Here is a 26561-nt window from a genome sequence, read left to right as displayed (position 1 = left end):
TATATATCACTCCATCTCCCTCTGTCTCTATTCAACTTTATTCTCTATTTGTCTCTGTCAGTCTCAATTTCCTCTGTGTTTTTGTTGGTCTGTATCGGTTTTTCTCACTGTCTGTCTGTGTCTGTTTATCTTTCTCTCTCCATATCGATCTGTCTTTGTCTCCATCTTTGTCTCTGCATCTGTCTCTCTTTCTGTCTTTTGTCTTTGCCTGTCTTAACCCCTCATCGCCTACCTGTCAGTATTGGTTCTGTGTGCATGTGATTATTTGCATGTGTGTTTTTGTGTGTGTGACTATGTGTACATGTCATGCTCAGTCAGGTTGTAATAGCTTTCAGGTGCCATCATCGAGTAGCTACCATGACTAACTGGTTGAAGTGCAGTCACCAGTCATTGCCCTGTGACATTTGGTCTATTTGTGGGTGATGGTGTTGTGTGTCACTCAGGTGAAGATATGGGTGCTGGTTAGCTTTGGGTTTTGATGTGGGTTCATTTTAGGTTCTTGCCAGTGTGAGAGTGCATGGCTATGTGAGACTAGTTTTGGGATTTAGTTTTCTTAGAGGAATTCTTCATAATACAAGTTCCTTCCATTAAGCCTTTGATAACCCTTTCACATGGGAAAATCTCTCTTTCTCTTCCATACATTTAACCAGTCTTCTTCTCTCACTCTCTCCCTCCATATCTCTTTCTCTCTCTTTTCTCCGCTCCTACCGCTCTGCTCTCGAGCATCCCTATTTCATTTCTTATGTGTCATATCTTTCTCTCTGTTTGTTTCCCCCTCCCTCTCTATCTCTCTATAGGAGCCTCAGACCACTGTTATCCATGTGGATAGGAACAAGGTACATCCTTCTTCCATCCCGCCATCTTTTTCTCTACGCCTCTCATCTTTGTCTTCTCTTGCTTTGTCCTTGGCAAGCTGGTGTGTTAGCGTATTATAGCGCATGCATGCGCACGTGTGTGTGAGTGAGTGTGTCCGTGCGTGTCTATCATGACTCCTGGTTGGAGAGTGTTGTGTGGGTTGTAGGTCTGGTCTTTGTGTTTTTTTTAGGTCTGGTGATCCTGCATTCCGCAGTCAGACAGACCTGGGAACAGCTGCTTTGTATAATCACATTGACACAAAACTACCCACACTACATTATGTGGAGATATATTGTCCACTATCGCCACCTTGTGGAAGTAAATCATTTTACATTTACATTTTAGTCATTTAGCAGACGCTCTTATCCAGAGCGACTTACAGTAGTGAATGCATACATTTCATACAACTCATACATTTTTTTTTTCTGTGCTGGCCCCCCGTGGGAATCGAACCCACAACCCTGGTGTTGCAAACACCATGCTCTACCAACTGAGCTACAGGGAAGGCTAAATGGAACTGGGCTCTGTGTGCCATGTCTTGCAAAATCTGGTGGTTTAGACTGGTATAGATCACTGCATGTATGGACAGCACGCTGGATGTGTGTCATATATAAGGTGGACAGCAGGCGAATGTTCTGTGTGTGTGTGTGTGTGTGTGTGTGTGTGTGTGTGTGTGTGTGTGTGTGTGTGTGTGTGTGTGTGGTGTGTGTGTGTGTGTGTGTGTGTGTGTGTGTGTGTGTGTGTGTGTGTGTGTGTGTGTGTGTGTGTGTTGATATGTGTCATTGACATGTCTCTGTGTCTACAGGACTCATCCGACAGCAACACCACTATTGAGGATGAGGATGTGAAACGTGAGTCTGACACACACACAGAAAAGAGGGAGAGTTAAAAGGGAGGAGAGGGGAAGGAGAGAGGAAGGAATGGAGAAAGAGAGAGGAAGGAAGGGCATTTTAGGATGTCCAGCAGCTAAGTATACAGTAAGCTCTCCTGCTGGGCTGCTGAAAGAGAGAAAGAGCAAGGGATAGGGGGAGGGATAAAGGGATAGCGGGAGATGGACCTTCCCTGGTAAGTCTTATCTATGTACAGGAATAGCATGATGAGCTCAACATGCCACACAGGCAATGAGAGAGGGTAGAGGGAAGGAGAAAGGGACAGAGCGAAAGAGGAGTAGGAGAGGAGTGAGGGAAAAGAAAGACAGAAGGAGGGATACGAGGAAAGGGAGAGAAAGAGAAGAATAAAAGAGAAGAGAAAGTGACAGAAAAGAGAGGAAGAGAGTAAAAGAAAGAAAGGAGTTCTCCATTGAAGATGAAAGACTTTTCCAGGGAAGGTTCTAGTGACTGTAGCCCAGTGGACTATATCTGGTCAAGTCTTTCTATTGGAGAGGTCTTCATTCTGCATGGCCCTGCATATACCTCTATGGAAACCTGAGTGGCAGGACTGTACATTATGGGTGAGTGTGTATACCATGCTAGGAAAGGGTGTGTGAGTGTACTTATGCGAGGCTCAGAGGATGAAAGAGGGCAATGAGAGAGCAATAAAAAGAGAGAGAGATGAATGAGAGGATTTGCCAACATGAATAGCAAGCAGTCTGGTGAGTAACTCTGCTATGACAACAACCCTCACTCTGTAGTTGAGTTACACAATGCAGTGTGTGTTTGTGAGTGTGTGACTATGTTTTGTATGTGTGAATGTACAGTATGTGTGTGAGCTTCTGCTGTGTGTTCGAGAGTGTAACAATGTGTTTTTCAACCGTTGTACTGTCCCGTACCTGTGGCCACTATGTTATTGGTTCCCTCTGCAGTGCGAAAACAGGAGATCATCAAGATCACTGAGCAGCTGATTGAAGCTGTCAACAATGGAGACTTTGAGGCCTACGCGTGAGTACACTACAACTCGCAGCCTGAACCTTACCATAACACTACACATCTGAGCCTGCACCTGGCCCCAACACTGCAACTCCCAGACTGCACCTCACCCTAATAATGTCTGCTATATTATTGTGCGTAATAAGGTAATTTTCCCAGAGATCTTAGCATTTTAGCTAAGGCAAAATGATGCCCTATTACTCCTAGCCTGCACCTCACTATAACAATACAACTCCCATTCTGCACCTCACCATCACCCTACAACTAGAGGTTCTAAACTGAAATTGCTTGGCTGCCATTGTAGCCTGAGCTGTTGCTTTGAGCTGATTTGTTGTGAGCGGATGTGTTGTATTGTGTTGTGTGTTTTCAACAGGAAGATCTGTGACCCATGCCTGACGTCATTTGAGCCAGAGGCCCTGGGGAACCTAGTGGAGGGCATGGACTTTCACCGGTTCTACTTCGACAACCGTAAGACAAGTATTACACAACCACTACACAACCATTACACAACCATAATAAGACAACAAGTGTAGACAACCGTAAGACAACCATTACACAACCACAAACAACAGGTACTACAAACAAACCTTTCTCGCCCCCCCACCACACAACAACTACACAACTATTATACAACCTTAAACATATCTATTTCTCCCTCTAGTTCTCTCTAAGAACAGTAAGCCCATCCACACCACCATCCTCAACCCTCACGTCCACCTGATTGGTGAAGACGCCGCCTGCATTGCCTACATCCGGCTCACGCAATTTGTCGATGGCACGGGCCGCCCACGCTCCAGCCAATCAGAGGAGACGAGGGTGTGGCATCGCCGGGAGAGCAAGTGGCAGAACGTTCACTTCCACTGCTCTGGAGCACCGGCCGCACCGCTGCAGCAGTAAACTGGTACACATAAACACACACACGCACAAAACCATGTACACACTCATTCTCTTACTCTCTTACTCACTCACTGTATACGTGTGTGTGTGCTTTTGTCCTTCCAGGAGGAGTAAGAGAGAGGGGAAAGGGAGAAAGAGAGTTGTAGAGTGAGAGAGCGAGGAGAGGAGGATGGAGAGAGATACCTGCCCCCCCCCCCCCCATCATTGCAGCGCTCCCTAATGCCAGTGCATGCTACTGCAGCGCAACAACACACAACCTCAACCCCTCCTGGACGGACACACACACACAAGCTGCAGCATCTGACTGCTACTCCATTAGAAATGTTTTCAGACTCAAACCAACAGTCCTGTATTCAAGCTCTCCTCTCCCTCTCTACCTCTGCTATAGACCCACCCCTGGCACACATACATATAGGACCTACAGTTTAAATCAAGTGTATTACTGTTTTATTATTTATATTATTACTATTACTACTATTGTTGTTATTATTATTATTACTATTATTGCAGCAAGTAAGTTGTTGTTGTTGTTATACTGAAACTGTACACTATCTTTAATGGTCCAGTTGAAACTCTTTAAAGTGGTTTGTCCCTGGTTTGTTCTTAAAGGCAAGCATGACTTCTCCAGTGTTATTCCCAGTGTTATTCCCAGTGACTATTGTTGAGTTGTTCTCTTCCAGTGAAGTCAAATTTTTACTTAACACATGCCCGCATACCAAAATTAGCTACTCAAAATGGTGTTGAGTTACAATTTGCGGGCTTGCATTTTTTCCTGCTTATTTTCATGATGCAAGTACGAAGAACGGACATTTTCCGTAGCTAATGGCATTTTTGCATTGCGTACTTGTGTAAAGTTTAAGTTAGCTGGTGTATGAACTGACCACACATTGCACAACAAACCCACTGGATTAGTGTAGTTGTGTGTTTTTCCTGCTGTTTTGCTTGTCTTTTATTCCGAAATATGGAAACTGGCTACCCTCTAATGAACTGTATGCTCCCGCACCCCCACCCCCGCGAGAAGACGAGGGAAGGCGATGCAGCATGTACCTTCCTATATTGTTGTTCTTATACTTGATTCTCTGTGTGTTGAGCATTGCAAATAATCACTGACTATACCTTACGTTTTAAATGATTACACACTATGCTACAGTTTCATTGTGGTGACTATACTGCATTATTTGCATGAATTTGAAACATGACGATACATTTGGTGTTATTGTTAATTGTGTGGATTTTTTTACTGAATGCTGGTGATCTATGAACTCCTATGTCTATTTTCTGAACTTTGTAAAGTGCATCAAAGTATTTTTGTCTGGAAAGTATACCGTCATGATGATGAGGATGATGACGATAATGATGACAAATGCGTAATGATGATGCTGATAAACATGCTTTTGTACAGGCTTTATTGCTGAGGCAGAATAGGTTGGTCACTAACAGTGTTTCATATGGTTATTGGTTTGATTTTATTGTGAACAGATATGGTACCTATATATATCCAGGGGCATCATTTATAAAATGTTAGTACGCACAAATTTGATCATAAATTGTCCATATGGCAAAATCCACATCGACGATGTGATGACAATATGCAATTTACATAGATTTTGCATTAAGTTTTGTGATTTATAAATGAAAAGTGCTTTTTTGTGAACAACTATTTATGGGTGTTGACATTTAATCATATTTTAAGAAATTATTATACAATTGTGTGATGGCAGAAATGTAATATAGCAACTTAGAACTTTTATAAATGAAGCCCCTGGTCCAGGGGACCCACATGGTGTGCACTGCAGGCTTTTGTTCCAGCCCAGCACTAACACACCTGATTCACCTAATCGAGGGCTTGATTGTTAGTTGATGAGTTGAATCGGGTGCATCAGTGATGGGCTGGAACAACAACCTGCACATCGTGTGGTTCAGTAAAGTGTACCAGTATATAGTGTCCCTCCCTCCCTGTTGACTTGCCTTGCTGTCTGGCAATGCACTTAATCCTAGGACCCCTAGGGGGAGCCACCATATACACTGAAGCAGCTTTATCTAAAAGGTTTAGAAATTGGGTTAAACATTTGGCTTGTCCTAAGACTTGCCCTGGCATACACACACTTTAAAGCTCCAGTCACACACAGGGCCATGCACTTTGTGTTTTTCCAGTAGTCCCTCACCTGTGTAGTCTCAGTAATAGGATCAGAGCTAATCAGGCCAGCTAACACCTTCAGGTTAAGGTCACTCAGAGAGATGGCATTACCTCACACGGTCATTGATGAAACGAAAACTGTTTGTGTGCGTGCGTGCGTGCGTGTATATTCGTCCTATCCCCCTGTAGTTACATAAAGCCATCCGCTCCAGTATTAGTAGAGTCCTGTTAGTCCTAACCTTCATTTTAAGTCCTCTGTAGAGAGTCAACTATGGGCTTGCCATCAGACTCACATCATCCACTTTCACAAGATGAGTTTGTAAATGTGAATCCAATATTTCTCTTCTCGGTTCTTCTTCATTGACGATGAATTCTGTTCTTCCAATGAGCATTCCTCTATAACAATGATGTGTGTTGAGGTGTTATACAATATGTTACCAATAAAGAGAACTCTTGTCAATGCTAAGAACAGCTTTGTCTGGATCTCTTCCTGACACCAAGGGAAACACACACATCTGCTAAATCATATTGGGAGCAGAATAATTGGCTGAAACCTTGTGTGTGTGTTTTTTTTTTACACTTCCTCTTCCAATTATAATGTGGGGAGGTCAAAATAATGAAAAAATATCTACCAAATCTATTCATTTTTAAATGTTGTTTACTTATCCTTGCCATTATCGTACCTGATGATAATTTTTTTGCTAACGTACGATCTGGGTCACCGGTTTGCCTGGGAGGGGGTCTCTGGGCAAGAAAAGGTTGAATACCCCTAAATAGGTAATTGATCAGATCAACTGGAATGGAACAGTGAATGCCGGCAGAGTTTAGTGTGAGGAACCTGTCCATGCCCAGTTTATCACCAATAAAAGACAAGTAAACTCCCTATTATTCCATATTAAAAGCTACACGTGTACACACCTATTTTATGACTTTGTTACAATATCATTATTAATTAAAGGCTACATCGCACATTTTTTTGTAGCACAAGGGTACACTTACTGCTGTTAAAGGTCAAATGCAGCCATTTTTATCTCAATATCAAATAATTTCTGGATAACAATTAAGTAACTTACTTTGATTGTTTTCAATTAAAGTTGTCAAGAAGAAACAACAACAGCTTCTTAGCAAAGAGCAATTTCTCAAACAATAATTTAGCTAGTACTGTCTATGAGTGGTCTGAGTTTGGAGGGGAAAACTGAAAACTGGATGTTATTGGTCTATTAACGAATTTACCACCTGGTGATGTCGCCAGGCAGGCCTAAACACCATCCCACCAAATTTCACAGTATTATTCCAACCTCATATTGTGGAAATATATACAAAACACAAGAAATCATGTTTTTGACTGTTCTGGGCCTTTAGATTATGCATTTATGGCAGAAAATCTTATGTTTTTCTGCACAAATATACCCTCCCACAGGGCAAAAACTCTGATTGGATTTGCAAAAAGTCCTCAATGTAAGAGAATTTCGCATTTTTCCCCAAATGTCTATTTGCAGGCTGCTAGCTAGCTAGGGGCCACCGGTAGTGGCAGGCTGCTAGCTAGCTAGGGGCCACCGGTAATGCTACGACGAGGAAAGTAGCTAGCTAGGACAGGTACACCACAGATGGAACAATTAGCAATATGTTTCACCGGATGTATAAATCTGAAGCATCTGGTTGGCGTTTCCACTCACCATGGTGATAATAGGAAGCCCAGGGGCCGGCAGTGGGAGAAGATGGAGCAAGATGGATTTTAGCCAACATTCTCTTAATTTTCTCATCGATGAAACATTTGATCTCAATACAGTTCTCTGTTCCTAAAACTAGAATATTAAAGCATTAAAGCATGCTTTTGCGGCACAGTCGATAGCGCCCCGGACCTTGAGGTCGAGGGTTCGAGACCTGCTCCCTGCTGTTACATTACAATATGTTTTGAACAGAGTGGACAACATTTTGTAGACTTTACCCTTTATCAAAGTTTACAAAAATGGCATTGTTTATAGTTGCAAGAGCGAATTGTTGCAAACGTGCGCTTCATAAAGTAGGCGTTCCCTAATGGGAATATGCAAATGTATGCTAGAACGTTCCAATAGAATCTCGCAAGCTCGTGCTTGGCTCTGCCCACCTCCTTGCTTGTTCTGCCCACTATGATTAATTTGCTCCAATTGGAAACGACAGGCTGTGCTCTGTCTTGGGTTATTTAAAAAATATATTTGTGTACACAGTGTCCTTCACCCCTGCCTGCCAAGCACTGCTTTCCCGCAGTTCTGTTACCGTTACGGCGAGGAAGTAGCTAGCTAGTGTAGCCAACCCACCACCGCATAGTGATTACCCTCACCGTAACGTTAAAATAACGCTGGCAAAGCAGTACTCGGCAGGCGGGGGCGAAGGGCACTGTGTGCCGGTGTCCTAACTAGCTTGCAGCATCAATGAGAGTGGGCGCGGCAGGTAGTAAGTGACGCGGTCATGTAGCAAATGTAGTCTGCAGATAGACCCTGTTTTAATGATTTCACGTTGAATTCGTGTTAGTTGACAACTCAACCAACATGTAATCTAAACTAGACGTTGAACTGTCCAATAATAAGTAGATCACATGTACCTTATCTCTTACATAAAGAAAGCAGAACATGTGTGCACCTCGCTCCTCTCCTACAAGGATGACGTAACAGTGACGCATATCAGCACTTGAGTCGGACAGTGCGATAAGAAAGCCTGCCAGCCAGTTTACAGAAGAGACATACGGTGAGAACAGTCTCAGAAGGCGTCTAGCAAGCAAGTTAAAAGCTAGTAGCCTACGAAAAGCCTCGAAGTCGCGCAAAGTAAGTACAGTAGGCGCTTTCTAAAAGTATTATTGCGTTATTTGAGTAAAACGCGCCAGTCATAGCTTTTTAGACCGTGTCTATAGGTTGTCGAACTCGTGGGTATTGCAGTTTTCTTATTTGTCTAAATATATACATTTACTGGGTCCTTTATTTATATATATACATTTACAAATCTAAAAGCATGAATGATATGTTTTCCAGCCAAGTATAGGCTACCCAACACGTGACCTTGCATTGCGCTTTGTGCGTGTATCATGTGTGTCAGCTACTTGGCTTCACTGGGGAAGCCAAGCCAGCAAAAAAAAGCCATATTTCAACCTATGTGATAATTGCGTTGCTTGCTCTATAACCCATTCGTTCATATGCCACAGTGATATACAATTTGCAGACACAACAACAAAAACAACAGTCACACAGTGGTGGAATAAATTCAACCACACATATGTTTGTTATATCCCAAAAACGGAGAACAACATCTGTCCGGTGAAGTCCACAAAGCAAATATTGAATGTAACAAACAGTTACATGACCTACAGCATGGTCAAGCAAGTAGATGTTTCCGACAGTTTACTGAACAACTACTGATTTAGAACCACTGAGAGACAGGAGCACTACCTATTCCAGAAGAATTTCAACTTAAACATTAAAACATTATTCAATCAACAAGGATATACACTTAGTCTAATATAGTTAAAACAAACTTAAAGATACCAAAAACAATTTAGTCCAATCAATGTTGCTAAATAACATGTGGCTGTCTATGGTACGGATTTCTGTTTGTGTGCTCAAGTAAAGAAAACATATGGACCTACCCTTACTTGTAGACTAGAAGCCAATGCCATCCTCCTCACAACATGAAAGACTGTCATACAGTAGGCCTAGTACACACTTTTAGTTTTTGTTTAATATTTTCAACTTGTGTGTTGATTTACGGTGCAGTGGTCAAAACAGAAGTGTGTGTGTGTGTATACACACACACACACAAACTAGCTAGCTTTTTTATTAGAATTTTATTTATTTAACTAGGTAAGTCAGTTAAGAACAAATTCTTATTTACAATGATGGCCTACCCCGGGCCAAACCCTCCCCTAACCTGGATGACGCTGGGCCAACTGTGCGCCGCCTTATGGGAGTCCCGATCACGGCCGGTTGTGATACAGCCCGGATCGAACCCGGGTCTGTAGTGATGCCTCTAGCACTGTGATGCAGTGCCATAGACCGCTGTGTTACTCTGTCCCCTTTTAGCTAGTTGAAAAGCGAAGCACGTGTGTTAGTACGGAAAATGTGGGCAAGACATAATGCATATATATCTGGTGGACATCGGGCATAAAAGATAATTTATGGTCAATCTGGGTTCTGTATTGGCCATACAGCATTTATTGCAATGCAGCCTCTGCAGAAGTCAGGGCATTCATACTTCTTGCAGAGCAGAGCTGTTGTGAAGGAAGTTGTCAAGGAAGTGAGTTTGTGTTTACACAAGACAGACCGCCCCCACCTACAGTCAACCAATCATGTCAATGCGGAACTATACGAAGCCCTCCGCATTGTTTCAAAATTTGGGAGGTGCACCGAGCATGATTTGGCCACCGCAAGCCTCTAGAGGCTCTGCAATTGTGTCACACCCTCCGTACGGATTCTCTGGACCTCATTGCTGGATCAAGCGTACTGTAAATCGGCTTTAACTTCCTCACATGGGCAACAATGAACCAGCTAAGTTAGCTAGCTAGTTAACATCAGCCTACTAGGCAACATCTAGGCTACATATTGAACTTCAATTGTCTCACACCGTTATAATCATTGGCCTGTATGGAGAATTAAGTCAAAACCAGAAGTCCAAATCCCCCTCTCCATCCATGGCTTAGGAAAGAGCCGATTTTAGCTAGCTAGCTACTGCAGTACAACAACACAAGCAGACCAGAAACAGACATGTTTTTCTGACATTTACATTTGCTTTTGATGTCATTTGATTGGTGTGAAGCCAAATCCAACCTGGCCTCCCTTGGGGGGTGGTTTTGCTGCGCCAGGACTACCCACAGTTGAGCTCAGCTCAATGCTGTTTTGCAAATTATTTTATAATTGTTTTATCAAAGGGACGCCAAATGCATGCTGGCATCAATCAAATGCTATGTTGGCAACATGTCATACTCTTTGTCCAGACAGCATGAGATACATGCACTACACATACTGAGACAGAGGGGCACTGTTTCCCTCACTCTGATGATTTCTCCAGTGAGATATAGATTCAGATAATTGAAGGAAAATTCTGAGAACACAGTGAGATGAAAGATAAATAGTTTTATCATTTTAAATGTTTAATTGGTCAAGTATTTTGGGAAGCCTGGCTTCCCTTGGCATCCATAACTACACGCCACTGCATGTGTTTTGACATGCTACTGACTGGCTCTACAGTCGTGGCCAAAAGTTTTAAGAATGACACAAATATTAATTTCCACAAAGTTTGCTGCCTCAGTGTCTTTAGATATTTTTGTCAGATGTTACTATGGAATACAGAAGTATAATTACAAGCATTTCATAAGTGCCAAAGGCTTTTATTGACAATTACATGAAGTTGATGCGAAGAGTCAATATTTGCAGTGTTGACCCTTCTTTTTCAAGACCTCTGCAATCCGCCCTGGCATGCTGTCAATTAACTTCTGGGCCACATCCTGACTGATGGCAGCTCATTCTTGCATAATCAATGCCTGGAGTTGTCAGAATTTGTGGGGTTTTGTTTGTCCACCCACCTCTTGAGGATTGACCACAAGTTCTCAATGGGATTAAGGTCTGGGGAGTTTCCTGGCCATGGACCCAAAATATCGATGTTTTGTTCCCCTAGCCACTTAGTTATCACTTTTGCCTTATGGCAAGGTGCTCCATCATGCTGGAAAAGGCATTGTTCGTCACCAAACTGTTCCTGGATGGTTGGGAGAAGTTGCTCTCGGAGGATGTGTTGGTACCATTCTTTATTCATGGCTGTGTTCTTAGGCAAAATTGTGAGTGAGCCCACTCCTTTGGCTGAGAAGCAACCACACATATGAATGGTCTCAGTATGCCTTACTATTGGCATGACACAGGACTGATGGTAGCGCTCACCTTGTCTTCTCTGGACAAGCATTTTTCCGGATGCCCCAAACAATCGGAAAGGGGATTCATCAGAGAAAATGACTTTACCCCGGTCCTCAGCAGTCCAATCCCTTTTGCAGAATATCAGTCTGTCCCTGATGTTTTTCCTGGAGATAAGTGGCTTCTTTGCTGCCCTTCTTGACACCAGGCCATCCTCCAAAAGTCTTCGTCTCACTGTGCGTGCAGATGCACTCACACCTGCCTGCTGCTATTCCTGAGCAAGCTCTGTACTGGTGGTGCCCCGATCCTGCAGCTGAATCAACTTTAGTAGACGGTCCTGGCGCTTGCTGGACTTTCTTGGGCGCCCTGAAGCCTTCTTCACAACAATTGATCCTCTCTCCGTGAAGTTCTTGATGATCCGATAAATGGATGATTTAGGTGCAATCTTACTGGCAGCAATATCATTGCCTGTGAAGCCATTTTTGTGCCAAGCAATGATGACGGCACGTGCAATGATGACGGCACATGCTGGTAACCATGCTTGACAGAGGAAGAACAATGATTCCAAGCACCACCCTCCTTTTGAAGCTTCCAGTCTGTTATTCAAACTCAATCAGCATGACAGAGTAATCTCCAGCCTTGTCCTCGTCAACACTCACACCTGTGTTAACGAGAGAATCACTGACATGATGTCAGCTGGTCCTTTTGTGGCAGGGCTGAAATGCAGTGGAAATGTTTTTTGCCGATTCAGTTCATTTGCATGGCAAAGAAGGACTTTGTAATTAATTGAAATTCATCTGATCACTCTTCATAACATTCTGGAGTATATGCAAATTGCCATCATACAAACTGAGGCAGCAGACTTTGTGAAAATTATTATTTGTGTCATTCTCAAAACTTTTGGCCACGACTGTACACAGTTTAGCACAGCATTTTCGGGGCTCCAGGGCCGTGCAGAGACCTTTTCAGGGGGCAGGTGCTCAAATTGAAAAATATTTTTTTTTACATATATTTTTGGGATACTTACAGGGGTCAAAATCAAATAGCTAAATGATCCTCGGTATGACCATCTTAAAACAATTTGATATGTTAGCTTAGTAGAAACCCAGGCCCTTAGACCTTAGGAGACATGATTGACATCGGGAAAAGAGGATGGATTATCAGCTGATCGTTGATGATTGGAACTCCCTAATAACACACCACTTCGATACAGCTACGACCGGAATTTACTTTTTCGTTGCAGGTTAGAACTTACACAGCAGTTTTACGAGATTTACAGTAGCTGCACTTGAGTTTGTTTCACCTTATACTACAGTGGGCTAAATCAGGGTCACCCAGAGTGTTTCTTGGTAGTCTTAAACAAATCTACTCTGAAACAAAAGTATACACCTCACATACAGTACCAGTCAAAAGTTTGGACACACCTACTCATTCCAGGGTTTATTTTCATTTTTACTATTTTCTACATTGTAGAAAAATAGTGAAGACATCAAAACTATGAATCAGAGAGGTGCGGGGGGCTGCCTTAATCGACGTCTTCAGCGTCCGGGGAACAGTGGGTTAACTGCCTTGCTCAGGGGCAGAACGATTTTTAACTTGTCAGCTCTGGGATTCGATCCAGCAACCTTCCGGTTACTGGGATATACATCACAGAAGACTGAAATATTGTATTGACATTTCTTTGTATGTATCCCTAAAAATTATGCTGAATTATGATTTCGACTGGCTGAGAAAAACTTCTTGCCTGCCTGGCTCATCCCGACTCCCGACACATTCATTACTATGGGACAGCTAGAGATCGAATTTCAATATTGAAACTGTGTGTGTGTGTGTGTGTGTGTGTGTGTGTGTGTGTGTGTGTGTGTGTGTGTGTGTGTGTGTGTGTGTGTGTGTGTGTGTGTGTGTGTGTGTGTGTGTGTGTGTGTGTGTGTGTGTGTGTTTCAGCCTACTTGTGTGTATGTGTAGGTCTACGTGTGTGTGTATACGTGTGTATGTGAATGTGAATGTGACTAAGGTCTTTTTTTTAGCAGACTCTTATTTGCTATTTATTTTGCCATCTAAATACATAAATAATGATATATGATCCAGCCCATTTCATAAACGTGTTACATGTGCACACAGCACAGGCTGGGTCAGTGGGAACTGGGAAGTATGCCTGTGTGTCTGTCTGATTATGTAATCTCTCTCTACACAGCCTGAGGAAATGACGATTTACAGGACTGGACCAAAACCCCCCTGAGACAACGAGTGAGAGAGAGTAAAAGAAAGAAGCAATAGAGAGAGGACACCCTGTACTCTTGTGTGTCCCGTGCTCCTGAAAGAAGTTTACTGTAGGCCCCAGATCCAGGATCAGCTGCCCCTCCTCCAATCTCAATCTTAATCTCAGGAGGGAAGCACACAACTGAACTAAAATCAGCATCTAGAGGATAACTTCCTCCTAATCCTGACGTTTCCTGGCGACAGGTGTTTTTGATCTACTTCCAGGTTTAGCGAGAGGAGCCACTGCTGATAGGCTACCATGCACCGCTTAAGGACTACGGTTGTTAGGCTACGGCCTATCACGGCCCCCCAGACAGCCAAGAGCCAATCACAGGCCAGGTTGGCAGCAGTGGGAGGGGCTTTGAGGACATTTCAGCCAATGAGGAGTTACACTGCGTCGGTGTCGGCCGAGCCTTTTCTGAATGGGACTAGTTCTAATTATGTGGAAGAGATGTACTACGCGTGGCTGGAGAACCCTAGGAGTGTACACAAGGTAGGAGGATGTGTGTGTGTCTGTGTGCGTGTGCGCGTGCTCGTGCGCATGGAGTTGCTTCCCAGGACTATGGCCTCTTTATGTTCAAAACGCAGTGGGACAAGAGTTATGCAAACACCACGATCAATAACCTTCGGTCAGGGCAAACACACATGAGCACATACACACTAGTGATGCGCAGGTTGACTCATAACTCGCAATACCTGAGGTTATATCCCGGGGCGAGTGGGTTTAGGGTCAAAAAACATTTGAGGTTGGTGCGTAAGCCTAAGCTTTAGGGCCCTAACTGTACGCACGCCAAATACACAGCAATTGCCGGAGTTTAATTCCATAAGAGAAAAGCTGCGAAATGGAGAGTTGAAAATAAAGAGAAGGGAAGGCCAGAACAGTTGCCTACAGTTTGGGAAAGATGTTTTGTGTGGTTATTGTTAGGTGTTTTTTACATTGGATACAATTAAAGACTCGCTAGAAAATGGTATATCATACGCTACAGTTGAGGAACAATTCTGCTTTGATAAACTTGACTCCACTTTTGGAAAATGGCCCTTGAATGTTTTAGTACACCTACTAGAGAGCACTTCTTTGTCTACACCCATTCAGCATCATTCACATCCTCTTTTTTTATTTAATTTTTTTTATTTAACCTTTATTTAACTAGGCAAGTCAGTTAAGAACAAATTATTATTTACAATGACGGCCTACCCCGGCCAAACTCAGACGACGCTGGGCCAATTGTGCGCCGCCCTATGGGACTCCCAATCACGGCCAGATGTGATACAGCCTGGAATCGAACCAGGGACTGTTGCAGTGCCTTAGACCACTGCGCCACTCTGGAGCTCTTAAGCCTTAGTCTCACCCATCGCTTTAATTATTCAAATTTGAGGCCATGTGAGTACGGTAGTGTGCTAAACAAATAATGACCATATCATATAGCTGACATCTTAACTTTAGCTAATTTCTATTTGTTATTACAGGTTAATAAACTCACAACAAGATCATTATTTGCAAGTTATTGGCGAGCTAATTACAGAAAATTGCTTATGGTTGTGAGTGTGACGAAATAAATGCAGGGCATTCTACCAGAACGTTTTACAACTTGGAAACTGTCACTTTGGCCTAACGTTATATCCTAATTGGACTTTGGTGCAGGTCATGTTTTTCTTCACATTACCATATCTGTTTATTTGTCACATGCACAGGATACAGAAGGTGTAAACGGTACAGTGAAATTGTTACTTGCATAGTAGAGTATTTTTGTTTAGACATGCAGCTAGCTAACTAAACAATGAACCATAATCCCAACTCATAATGTTACTACCCTGCATGAATCTTCTGGTAGCTAAAACTAACCAACTAGCTAAGTTCAACGTTAGCTAGCTAGCTAACATTAGGCAATAACTAGCAATGCAAATGGCTCTGAGATACGAATAGTATTACTACACAGATCATACACGTAACGTTAGCTAGCGAGCCAGTCAGCTAACGTTAGCTAGCTAGTTAACAGTACAATGAGAACAACTTTCTGACAAAATTAGAAACGTATAATATATGAAAATATAGCTAGCTAGACTTTCTTACCCGTATACATGGATGAATTCTTCTCCCTCTCTTTCACAGAAGCCATGGTTGCCCTTAGTTTGAAGATGTAGTCCGGAGACAGGTGTTTTATATAAGTCTTCTTCTGTGTGTTCTCTTTTTGACTCCCTCCGCATTATTTGCATTCAAATTCCAGAATTATATCCATCTCCTTAGCTATCATACTCTGCTTCCACCGGGCATTCCACTGATTTCAAAACTCGGTCCTCCAGAAAGTGGAGAGCATTAGAAACACTTACGCAGTTCTTTGTAATATCTTTCAAAATAGCCACGTTAGAAAGGATTACCTGGGGGGGATAAAATGACGCCGTAGAGAAAACACAGCATTTCAGAGAGCTTATTAGCGTAGCTAACACAATGGTGGATCTGGTGATTCAAAAGATGACTGATAACATTACTAAAGGGATCAATGTCAAGATAGGAACAGTCTTGGAGGCAATAGCAGGCCATTCAGTCGAACTACAGAAGGTTGTCAAGCGTGTTGATGAGGCGGAAGGAAGAATTGCTACTGTGGAAACTTTAACTACATCAATGGACACTAGGATAAAGACACTTGAGAAACAGGTGCATGAAATGGCGGAGCACATTGATGACTTGGATAACAGAGGACGCAGATGCAATATCCGTGTGGTGGGACTCTCAGAAAATTCTGAAGGGTCATGTTCAGTTAAATTCTTTGAGGAATTGGATTCCTGGCTACCTACAAATGGATACTAAGGCTGGTCGTGTGAAGCTGGATAGAGCCCATCGCTCTCAAACATCGATATCCGGTCCCAACCAGCGCCCACGGCCAGTGGCTATAAATTTCCACAACTTCACCGACAAGCAGCGCGTTATGGATGCGGCTAGACGCATCGGATCTGACCGTATTCAATGCCAAGGTCCAAGGGTCTCATTCTTCAATGAATACTCCACGGCAGTTGTACGAAGACGCAAGGTGTTTGATGAGGTGATTATGCAGACTTAAGAATCTACATTGGAGATTTGAAATCCCCTGCATGTTAGCTAGCGGGGAAACCCCCTTTTGGAACTTGACATGTTTATTTTTCTGTTGTAGTATAGTTCGGGTTCAGGGTTCATATAGTTTGTTTTGGCCCGGTGAGAATGGGGTGAGTTTAATCCATGGGGAAAGGTACCACCCTATCTTTACAGTAGGATTCAGTCTGCATATTGGTTAGTCAAAGTGCAATGGCAGGTAACAGACTGCGTTTATGTACATGGAACATTAGAGGGAGCCATAATCCCATTAAAATGAAAAAAGTACAAATTAAATATTGTTATTGCTCTGTTGCAAGAAACTCATTTGGATGATAAGGAGCATCTAAAATTGCAACAAGGGGGGTTTGGCCAAGTGTTTTTCTCATAATTTACATCCAGAAGTAGAGGTGTGGCTATTCTTATGAAAAATAACCTACCACTTAAGGTGTTGAATTGTGTGAAAAATACATTTGGTTGTTTTGATATAATTTAAGGTACTTTACAAGGAAATTTCCATGATGAATTTGTACTTCCCCCCCCCTGCTCACCTCCCTGATTTCCTCACTAAGGTATTTCTAGACTTCTCAGAATTAAACTCAGACACAGCAGTGATTGGACGAGATTTTAATTGTTTTTTGAACCGACTTATTGACAAGTTTCCCAGCAGCATAGCTTCACCCTCTCCTCAAGCTAGGTCGCTTAAAGCTATTTGTGATGATCTGGGGTATGCTGATGTCTGGAAAACCTTTCATCCCTCCAACAGAGAGTTCACCTTTTACTCTGCACCTCATCGATATCAGACTAGAATAGATTACCTTTTTATGCCCAGGATGTCTTTGCAGTCTGTTTTATCTGCTAATATAGGAAGCATAGTCATATCTGATCATGCTGAGGTGATCCTGGACATAAAACTCAAAGGGGCACCCAATCCATCAAGACATTGTAGATTGAATACAACCATTCTTAAAGACCATACATTTACATCATATTTTATTACAGAGTTTAAAGCATTTTTTTCTATTAACTCTCAATCAACAGATAACCCCTTGCTCTTTTGAGAAATCTGTAAAGCATACGCCAGGGGTCTGATTATGTCATACTCAGCCACTAAGAGGTGGAAAAAACGTGAAAAGCAAAAAATGTTAGAGGGTGAATTGGCAACTAAAGAGAAGACTACATAACAATGTCCTCTCCTGCCCTATTAAAGGAAATATTAGTCCTTAGATCAACATTGGACTCTCTCCTAACACAGGATGCTGAAAAGAAAATGTGATTTGTCAGGCAAAAGCTTTATGTACATGGTGATAAACCAGGAAAATATTTGGTGTACCTAGCTAAAAAGAGAGCATACTCCCAGTCAATTGCTACTATTACTGATTCTGATGGCAACCATTTATATGAAAATACATGGATAAATTAGCAATTTAAGACATTTTATGCAAATATTTATGCCTCAGAAGTGAAAAATGATGGACCCAAACTAATGGAGGACTTATTTTCTAAGATTGAGCTCCCAACTATTTCCAAAGAACAGAGGTCTCTCCTTAATGCCCCTATTACCAAGGAAGAGATCATGTTTGCAATTGAGAAATGGCAAAATAGTAGGGTCCCAGGACCAGACAGGTTTTTTAGTGAGTTCTATAAGAATTCCATGGCCTGATCCTTGAGCCATTGCTTGATATGTTTAACCACTCATTTTCAAATGACTGCATCCCTCAAACGGGGAAGGAAGCTAACATATCACTTATTCTCAAAAAGGGAAAATGCCCAGAGTCTTGTTCCTCATACAGACCTATTGCTCTTCTGAACGTGGATAGAAAATTGCTTTTTAAAATCCTACCCACATGACTAGAGGACTTATTGCCACTAATTGTGAAATGGGACCAAACTGGCTTCATTAAGGACCGTAACTCATGTAATAATATAAGGCAGCTTCTTAATGTTATTGAAGCCTACCAACGAAGTGCTGTGGATGGTCTTGTGCTCTCCCAAGATGCTGAAAAAGCATTTGACCGTGTGGAGTGGTCCTACCTATTCTTTGCTCTAACTAAATTTGGTCTAGGTGACAACTTTATAAAATCCTCAGTCTACTGTCCTTACTAATGGGCTAAGGTCAAAAAGCTACTCCACACACAGAGGTACAAGACAGGGATGTTCTTTGTCCCCTCTCCTATTTGCGCTCGCTATGGAGGCCATCAGAGTAACACCTGCTATACAGGGTCTGCTCATTGGTGACATTCATCATAAAATAAGTTTGTATGCTGATGATGTTTTGATATTCAAACTGAAAATTTGCATGGAAAATCTTTCCTGTTTTTTTTTGTTATTGCATTTTCTCACCTGTCCCTAAATGTCTTTGCTGCTCGAGAGAAGTAGATGAAAGAGAACTTTACCGATGTCAAATAGATTGAAGCATTCTATCAATGTGTGACATATTTTCTGGTGAGCAAGGGTTTATTTAGTCTACTAGGGCAACAAGTAATGACAGAAGAGAAGATGCATGTATAGTATCTAATTATAGACAAGTTGACTTAACAAATCCAGAGTGGCACAGCAGTCTAAGGCACTGCATCTCAGGGCTAGAGGCGTCACTATACAGACCCTGGTTTGATTCCAGGCTGTATCACAACCGGCCGTGATTGGGAGTCCCATAGGGGGGCGCACAATTGGCCCAGTATCGTCCGGGTTAGGGTTTGGCCGGGGTAGACCGCCATTGTAAATAAGAATTTGTTCTTAACTGATTAAAAGGTTAAATAAAAAAAATTAAAAAATAAATAGCTTGTGAATATGTGAATAGGATGTCATTCCAGAACAGATTTGTTCCCTGGGTTTTGTGAGGTTGTTATTTATTCTCAGTGTCAGGAGGCCAGTGAGATGTTAGAAGCGAAGGTTTCTGATTAGGAACATTAGTTCATGGCAACGTGTTGTGTTAGAATGACGTAGCTGTCAAAAGACAATGGACTTCTTTTTGGGATTTGCGTGTATTGTTAGGTATTACTGCACTGTTGGAGCTAGGAACATAGGCACTTCGCTACACCTGTGATAACATCTGCAAAATGATTTAGAGGCTGATGGTCTGTGTGTGAGTGTGTATGCTATAGGGGCATACGCAGATGTGCACACACACACACATACATCCATACACTTGCATTGAAGTTTAGCAGTCGTTGTGGTTTCTCTGTGGTATCCCAGTGACGAATGCCTAATCTCTAAAGCCTGTAAGCTCATTAGACTTCTCCCAGGTTAGAAACAGTTACACACATGTGTGTGTGCGTGCGTGCGTGTGTGTCGTTGACCACATGGATTACCCAGTCTTACTCAATATGCCAAGTCAGAGCCTGGAAGCCTCACCAGTGAACCAACTCAATGCCTGTGTGTGTCGTCATCATTGAATAGCTGTGTGTGTGTGTGTGTCTGTGTGGTTTTTACATGTATTTGTGTATATGTGCGTATGTGGTTGTACATTCCTACATGCATGTCAAATCAATTCCAATCAAATTGTATTTGTCATTATTTTTCATAATTTGCTTGTGTGTGTGCGTACGTGCCTGCATACATGTGTTTGACTGTGTGTGTGATACAGCATTTCTAACAGTTTGTTCTAGTTTATATATCCCAGAACCCTGATTATGAAATGGTGTGTGTTACTGCATCCCAGTATTTAGCCAGCTAAAGAATCCTGGCTGGCCCACTTTTGAAGCATTCTCAGATGCTTGATCTGTTCAACCAATGCTTGCCATGGCTTACTGACCTAAAAACATAGCCCTAGAAACTACTGTTGACTTCATGTTATTGTTTATGTTATTGCAAGGTATTTGTCACAAGTGTAGAGAGGAGTAGGCAGGAGGTAGTCACAGGTTTAGAACTACTGAACTTATTAAAGCACTATATATCTAAAAGCGGGACAAATTCCAAAGTGCAAAATAATAAAGTACTCAGGAAATAGTAGGAGCCTGGGAGAGAATAGCCCCTACTCCAACCTCTGAGGCGTCCACCTCCACGATGAAGAGCAGAGATGGGTCAGGATGAGCCAGAACAGGTGAGTTTGTAAAATGTTCCTTGAGCGCACAGAAGGCTTCGTTGGCCTCCTCAGTCCAGCGCAGCTGTCTAGGACCTCCCTTCAAGAGGGAGGTGAGAGGGGCCACCACTGTGCTGATACTCCTAATGAAGCGCCTGGAATAGTTGGCAAAACCTAGGAAGCTCTGCACCGCCTTTATGTTGGATGGAACAGGCCACGACCGTACTGCACTGACCCTCTGCTCTTCCATCTCCACTCCCTCGGTGGCTATCCGATAGCCCAGGAAGGAGACCGCCTGCTGGAAGAATAGGCACTTCTCCGCCTTGGTGTACAGGTGATGCCCTATCAGCCTATCCAAAATGGACCTGACGTGAGAGGCAAGTTGCTTGCGTGTAGTGGAGTAAACCAAGATGTTGTCTATGTACACCACTATACAGCGACCCAACATGTCTCTAAACACCTCGTTAATGAAGGATTGAAACACTGAGGGTGCATTTGTCAGGCCGTAGGGCATTAGCCTGTATCGGTACTGCGCGGTGCTTGTGCTGAAGGCGGTCTTCCATTCATCCCCCTCTCTGATGTGCAACAGGTTGTAGGCACTGCGTAAATCCAATTTGGTAAAGTCCTGAGCACCGTGCATCTGTTCGATCACAGTGGGCATGAGAGGCAGGGGATAACTGAATTTCTCCTGTTCCTAGGGGACGGTTGTCTAGGGCATGAACTGGGATAGGGGGTTGTAAAGGGACTAGAGGAATGCAAAATGATAAGGCCACTGACCGGTCTAGGAAATTACCTGCAGTACCTGAGTCCATTAGGGCATGACTCAGTGGGGGGCCAGGATAGTCCGGGAAGGTGACAGGAAGGAGGACGGGCTGGGTGGACAGAGAGGAGCAAGGCACATCCACGCCTACCTGGGAAGAAGCAGGAGCGCTCCTCGGCCTATTGCTTCCTCGCCTGGTTCCCCTTCTGGGACAGGTGTTCCAGGGGTGGTCTGACTCCCCGCAGTAGGAGCAGAAACCCTGTTGATGGCGGCATTGATGTTCCTCTGGGGGAAGGTGCATCATGCCCACCTCCATGGGCTCAGTCTCGCTGGAGGTTCCTGGGAGAGACCCGAACCCCTGGGATGGGCGACGACAGGCCCGCAGGAGATTATCCAGGCAGATGGCCATGACGATGAGCTAGTCCAGCGTGAGGTCCTCGTCGTGACAGGCCAGTTCGGTCTGGACATCCGCCTGTAGCCCGCAGTGGAAAACCGTCAACAGGGCCTGGTCGTTCCAGCCAGTGGACGCAGCCACCATCCAGAAATCCAGAGCGTACTCAGACGCTGTCCTGGACCCCTGGCGTAGACGGAGGAGACACTCACCTCCCTCTCGGCCCTCTGTAGGGTGGTCGAAAACTGCACAGAAGAGTTGGGTCAAGCGCTCGTAGGACTGCACTTCTGCACCCCTCTCCCAGGCGGCGTGCACCCACTCCAGAGCCCAGGCTGTCAGCTCCGAGATCACCAAGGCCACCTTGTCCCTCTCGGAGGCCATCCTGGCATGACGAGCAAGGTGGAGGTCACACTGCAGGAGAAACCCCCTACAGTGAGCTGGAGTGCCATCAAACCGCTCCGGGAGGGGCAGGTGGACGTTGCTGATCAGACCGGGTAATGTAGATTGTGACTGGAACAACCGTGGGGAGCTGGGAAGGTGGTGGTGTAGCCTGCAGCTGGCGTATGGTCCGGAGCACCTCGTCCATGGCAGTACCAAGGTGCTACAGGCACGAGTCGTGGTCTCCTATAGTGGAGAGGTCGGGATGTCCTGCTGCTTCCTGTTCTCTTGGGTCGGTCATTCTGTCACAAGTGTAGAGAGGAGTAGGCAGGAGTAGGCAGGAGGCAGTCGCAGGTTTAGAACTTCTGCGTTTATTAACCTCTTGGGGCTATGTGGGACGCTAGCGTGCCACCCGTGGTGCACCCTATCAACAGCAGGTGCATTTCAAGAGCGGCAAATTTGAAACCAAATACATGTCAAAATTCAAATTTTTCAAACATACAACTATCTTACACCCTTTGAAAGATAAACATCTCCTTAATCTAACCACGTTGTCCGATTTCAAAAAGGTTTTACGGCGAAAGCATAAAGTTAGATTATGTTAGGAGAGTACATTGACAATAGCTGTGTGTAATGTTTTGTCAAAGACAGGCGTCACCAAAACCATAAAACCAGCTAAAATGATGCACTAACCTTTGCCAATCTCCATCAGATGACACTCCTAGGACATTATGTTAGACAATACATGCATTTTTAGTTCTATCAAGTTCATATTTATATCCAAAAACAGCGTTTTACTATGGCGTTGATGTTCAGGAAATCGTTTCCCTCCAATAACCGGCAGTCAAGTCAGCACAACAAATTAAATAATTAATATTAGAAAACATTGGTAAAATATTATATTGTCATTTAAAGAATTATAGATTTACATCTCTTGAACGCAATCGACTTGCCAGATTTAAAAATAACTTTACTGGGAAATCACACTTTGCAATAATCTGAGCACTGCGCCCAGAAAAATACGCTTTGCGATACAGACTAACGGCCATGTTGGAGAGATCTAAAATCGAAAATACTATATAAATAATCCATTACCTTTGATTCTCTTAATCAGATGTCACTTCCAGGAATCCCAGGTCCATAACGAATGTAGTTTTGTTCAAAAAAGCTCATCATTTATGTCCAAAAAGCTCTGTGTTGTTAGCACATGATCTAAGCCCGCCGGACTTCACTTCATGAACGAGGGGGAAAAATATATTTACATTCGTTCAAACATGTCAAACGTTGTATAGCATAAATCATTAGTGCCTTTTTTAACCAGAACATGAATAATATTCAAGGTGGACGAATGCATTCTCTTTTAAAACGTATTGGAACGAGGGTACCCAACATGACCTCGCGCGCCAGAGTCTAATCGGCCATCACCGTTCCAAGGCTCTTGTCCGGTCAGATCTCACAGTAGAAGACTCAAAACACTTTGTAAAGGCTGGTGACATTTAGTGGAAGCAATAGGAAGTGCCAAAACATTAATAAGCCCCTGTGTGTTTCAATGGCATAGGCTTAAAGGTAATTCAACACATCAGGTATCCACTTCCTGTCAGAATCTGTCTCAGGGTTTTGCCTGCCAAATGAGTTCTGTTATACTCACAGACACCATTCAAACAGTTTTAGAAACTTTAGGGTGTTTTCTATCCATATATAATAAGTATATGCATATTCTAGTTACTGGGTAGGATTAGTAACCAGATTAAATCGGGTACGTTTTTTTATCCAGCCGTGAAAATACTGCCCCCTAGCCCCAACAGTTTAAAGCACTACAGTGGGGGAAAAATTTTATAACATTTTTCACATGCGTTTTTCTGGATTTTTTTTATTGTTATTCTGTCTGTCACTGTTCAAATAAACCTACTATTAAAATTATAGACTGATCATTTCTTTGTAAGTGGGCAAACGTACAAAATCAGCAGGGGATCAAATACTTTTTTCCCCCACTGTATATATATCTAAAAGCAGGACGAAACCCAAAGTACAAAATAATAAACTACTCAGGAAATAGTAGGAAAACAAGAAACATTTACAATGACCGACAAAGACTTCTTCTACTTCTATGATGTTTAACGGCGGTTGGAATCCAATTTGTTGCATTACCACCACCTACTAGACTGGAGTACAACTCCCTTATACTTTGCTTGAAAAATACAAATGTAATAAATTAAATAGCCTACCGTCTAACACTACACTCACTAATTTCAAAATTATATAAAATAAAATTAACACCACCCTACTCCACTAATTAAATGTATTTATTCCTACCTCATGTCATCGTCCTGAAAGGATGGGACATCACCACTTAACACACACTGTAACTCTTCAAATGTCAAGTCTCGCACACCGAAATACCATTCTGCAGCTGTCACCACAACCTCAATTTTCTGCAACTTCCGTTCCATCCCTGCAGTACAGTTGATAACCATTACTATAAATGCTAAAAATCCAATCTTACTCAAACTTATATCACTTTTTGGCCTATCCCTCTGTACTGGTATATCTCTACTACTCTCACCACTCCTCCCCCTTAACCAATCTTCCTCTTCTTTCTTCACTGCCTCAGTATATAACAAATTCTGCACTACTCTAACCCTGGAAACCTCAACCTGCCTTTTCTTGCACGGGACATTTCTGATCCCCAGCTCCATGGGCACCCCTACAATTAACACATTCCACTACTTTCCCCAATACTACACATTCCTTTGTCTCATACCCTTCTGCACACTTCTCACACGTTGTCCTACACACTGCTGCCACATGCCCATAAGCTTGACACCTGTAACATCGTAATGTATTCATACGCTCATACAGGATAACTTATATATCCTAACTTCACTTTGTCGGGTAAGGACTCAACTTCAAAACTCAAAAGAACAGACAATGACTCTTCTGTTTCCCTGCTCTCGCCACCCTGTCTGCGTCGCATCAAACGACGAGCATCACATACACCGGGAATCTTGCCCCTCAGCTGGTCAACTTTTATATTTACTGCTACCCCAGTTATCACTCCTTTCATTGGTGCCCTTTTCTTGAGAGCGAAACAATTCACTTTTCTTGCCCAGGTTTGTTTTACTCTGAGCGCCTTCTCCCTCTGACCAACAGAAACATAAACAATTATTATTAGACCACTTCTGGTTATCCGCATCGATTCCACATTACTCAACTCTTTTTTTTTTTTTTTTTTTCACCCACCGTGAAACCACAAATGGATCAGCCAAAGGGCAAGAGTCCACTTTTTCCATAAACTTCACTCCTTCTTGTTCACTCATCTTTTTCCTGACCCTCGGTGCATACCTCGGTCTCTGATATCTTCACCACACCTACCACCTCCGATACTTCACCCTCATTCACTTCCATTTCTCCTCCTGTCTTCAGCTCCCTCTGCTTACACTTTCTATCATTCTTCTTTAGCAAACCATCTCCCTTTTTTCCACCATTTTTATCCGACTCAAGCTCACCCTCTTCTTCCCTCTCTCTCTTATACCTCCTCCCTCTCTTTTTCCAAGTATATGTCTCCTTATGATAATACTGCACTACTCCTGACAATCATCTTGTTTTTCTTTCTCTAAGGACTCCATTTACACCACCTCGCCGCGTCCTTTGTTTTCGGCATCACCGACAAAGACAAATTACAGAGGGAGTATATATACAGTGATAGAGGGGAGATTGGAACCAGGTGTGTATAATGATGACGAGACAAGTCCGGGGTTGATGAGTGAAGGGCGTTTGCCAGCAGCAGGTTCGGCAGCAGCTAGAAGGCCGGTGACGGCGAACGCCTGAGCTGGACAGGAGGGGGAGCCAAAGCGAAGGCTGGTGTGATAGTATTGAATGAACGTGTAACTGCATGTTATTGTACATCAAGATTTGTATATAGAGTAGTTTTTTGCTCAATGACAGCGTTTTGATCAGATTAAAACCTGCAAATATTGCAAAGCCTATTCAAAAGCACTCACTGTGACTGATATGGCATGGGTCACATCCAAAAGAGAAATGCACTAAATTAATATTGTTTGTTTTCT

At 43.1% G+C, this 26561-nt stretch overlaps 2 protein-coding genes across 9 annotated transcripts in view; both read left to right on the top strand.

Annotated features, from left to right (window-relative positions):
- Positions 1 to 6223, top strand: part of LOC106562908 (calcium/calmodulin-dependent protein kinase type II subunit beta) — a 67165-nt gene extending 60942 nt beyond the window's left edge. For 4 of the 6 annotated variants that reach the window (XM_014127996.3, XM_014127994.3, XM_014127995.3 and 1 more), the window contains 6 exons: positions 798 to 836; positions 1661 to 1706; positions 2657 to 2732; positions 3094 to 3188; positions 3382 to 3621; positions 3723 to 6223. In XM_014127996.3, coding sequence (XP_013983471.1) covers positions 798 to 836; positions 1661 to 1706; positions 2657 to 2732; positions 3094 to 3188; positions 3382 to 3617 — 492 coding nt within the window. In that variant the 3' untranslated portion in view covers positions 3618 to 3621; positions 3723 to 6223. The remainder of the gene's footprint in view (positions 1 to 797; positions 837 to 1660; positions 1707 to 2656; positions 2733 to 3093; positions 3189 to 3381; positions 3622 to 3722) is intronic. The other 2 variants (XM_045689842.2, XM_045689841.2) reach the window with 1 other exon arrangement.
- A 2178-nt stretch (positions 6224 to 8401) lies between these two features.
- LOC106563000 (2-oxoglutarate dehydrogenase complex component E1) overlaps positions 8402 to 26561 on the top strand; it is a 53609-nt gene continuing 35449 nt past the window's right edge. For all 3 annotated transcript variants that reach the window (XM_045689835.2, XM_045689833.2, XM_045689836.2), the window contains exons 1-2: positions 8402 to 8555; positions 13816 to 14373. In XM_045689835.2, the coding sequence (XP_045545791.1) occupies positions 14140 to 14373 (234 nt within the window). In that variant the 5' untranslated portion in view covers positions 8402 to 8555; positions 13816 to 14139. The remainder of the gene's footprint in view (positions 8556 to 13815; positions 14374 to 26561) is intronic.

Source organism: Salmo salar, chromosome 11 (genome assembly GCF_965601325.2).
Source record: "Salmo salar chromosome 11, fSalSal1, whole genome shotgun sequence".
In the NCBI taxonomy this organism is placed as follows: domain Eukaryota; kingdom Metazoa; phylum Chordata; class Actinopteri; order Salmoniformes; family Salmonidae; genus Salmo; species Salmo salar.
This window is presented reverse-complemented; position numbering and strand designations above follow the sequence as displayed.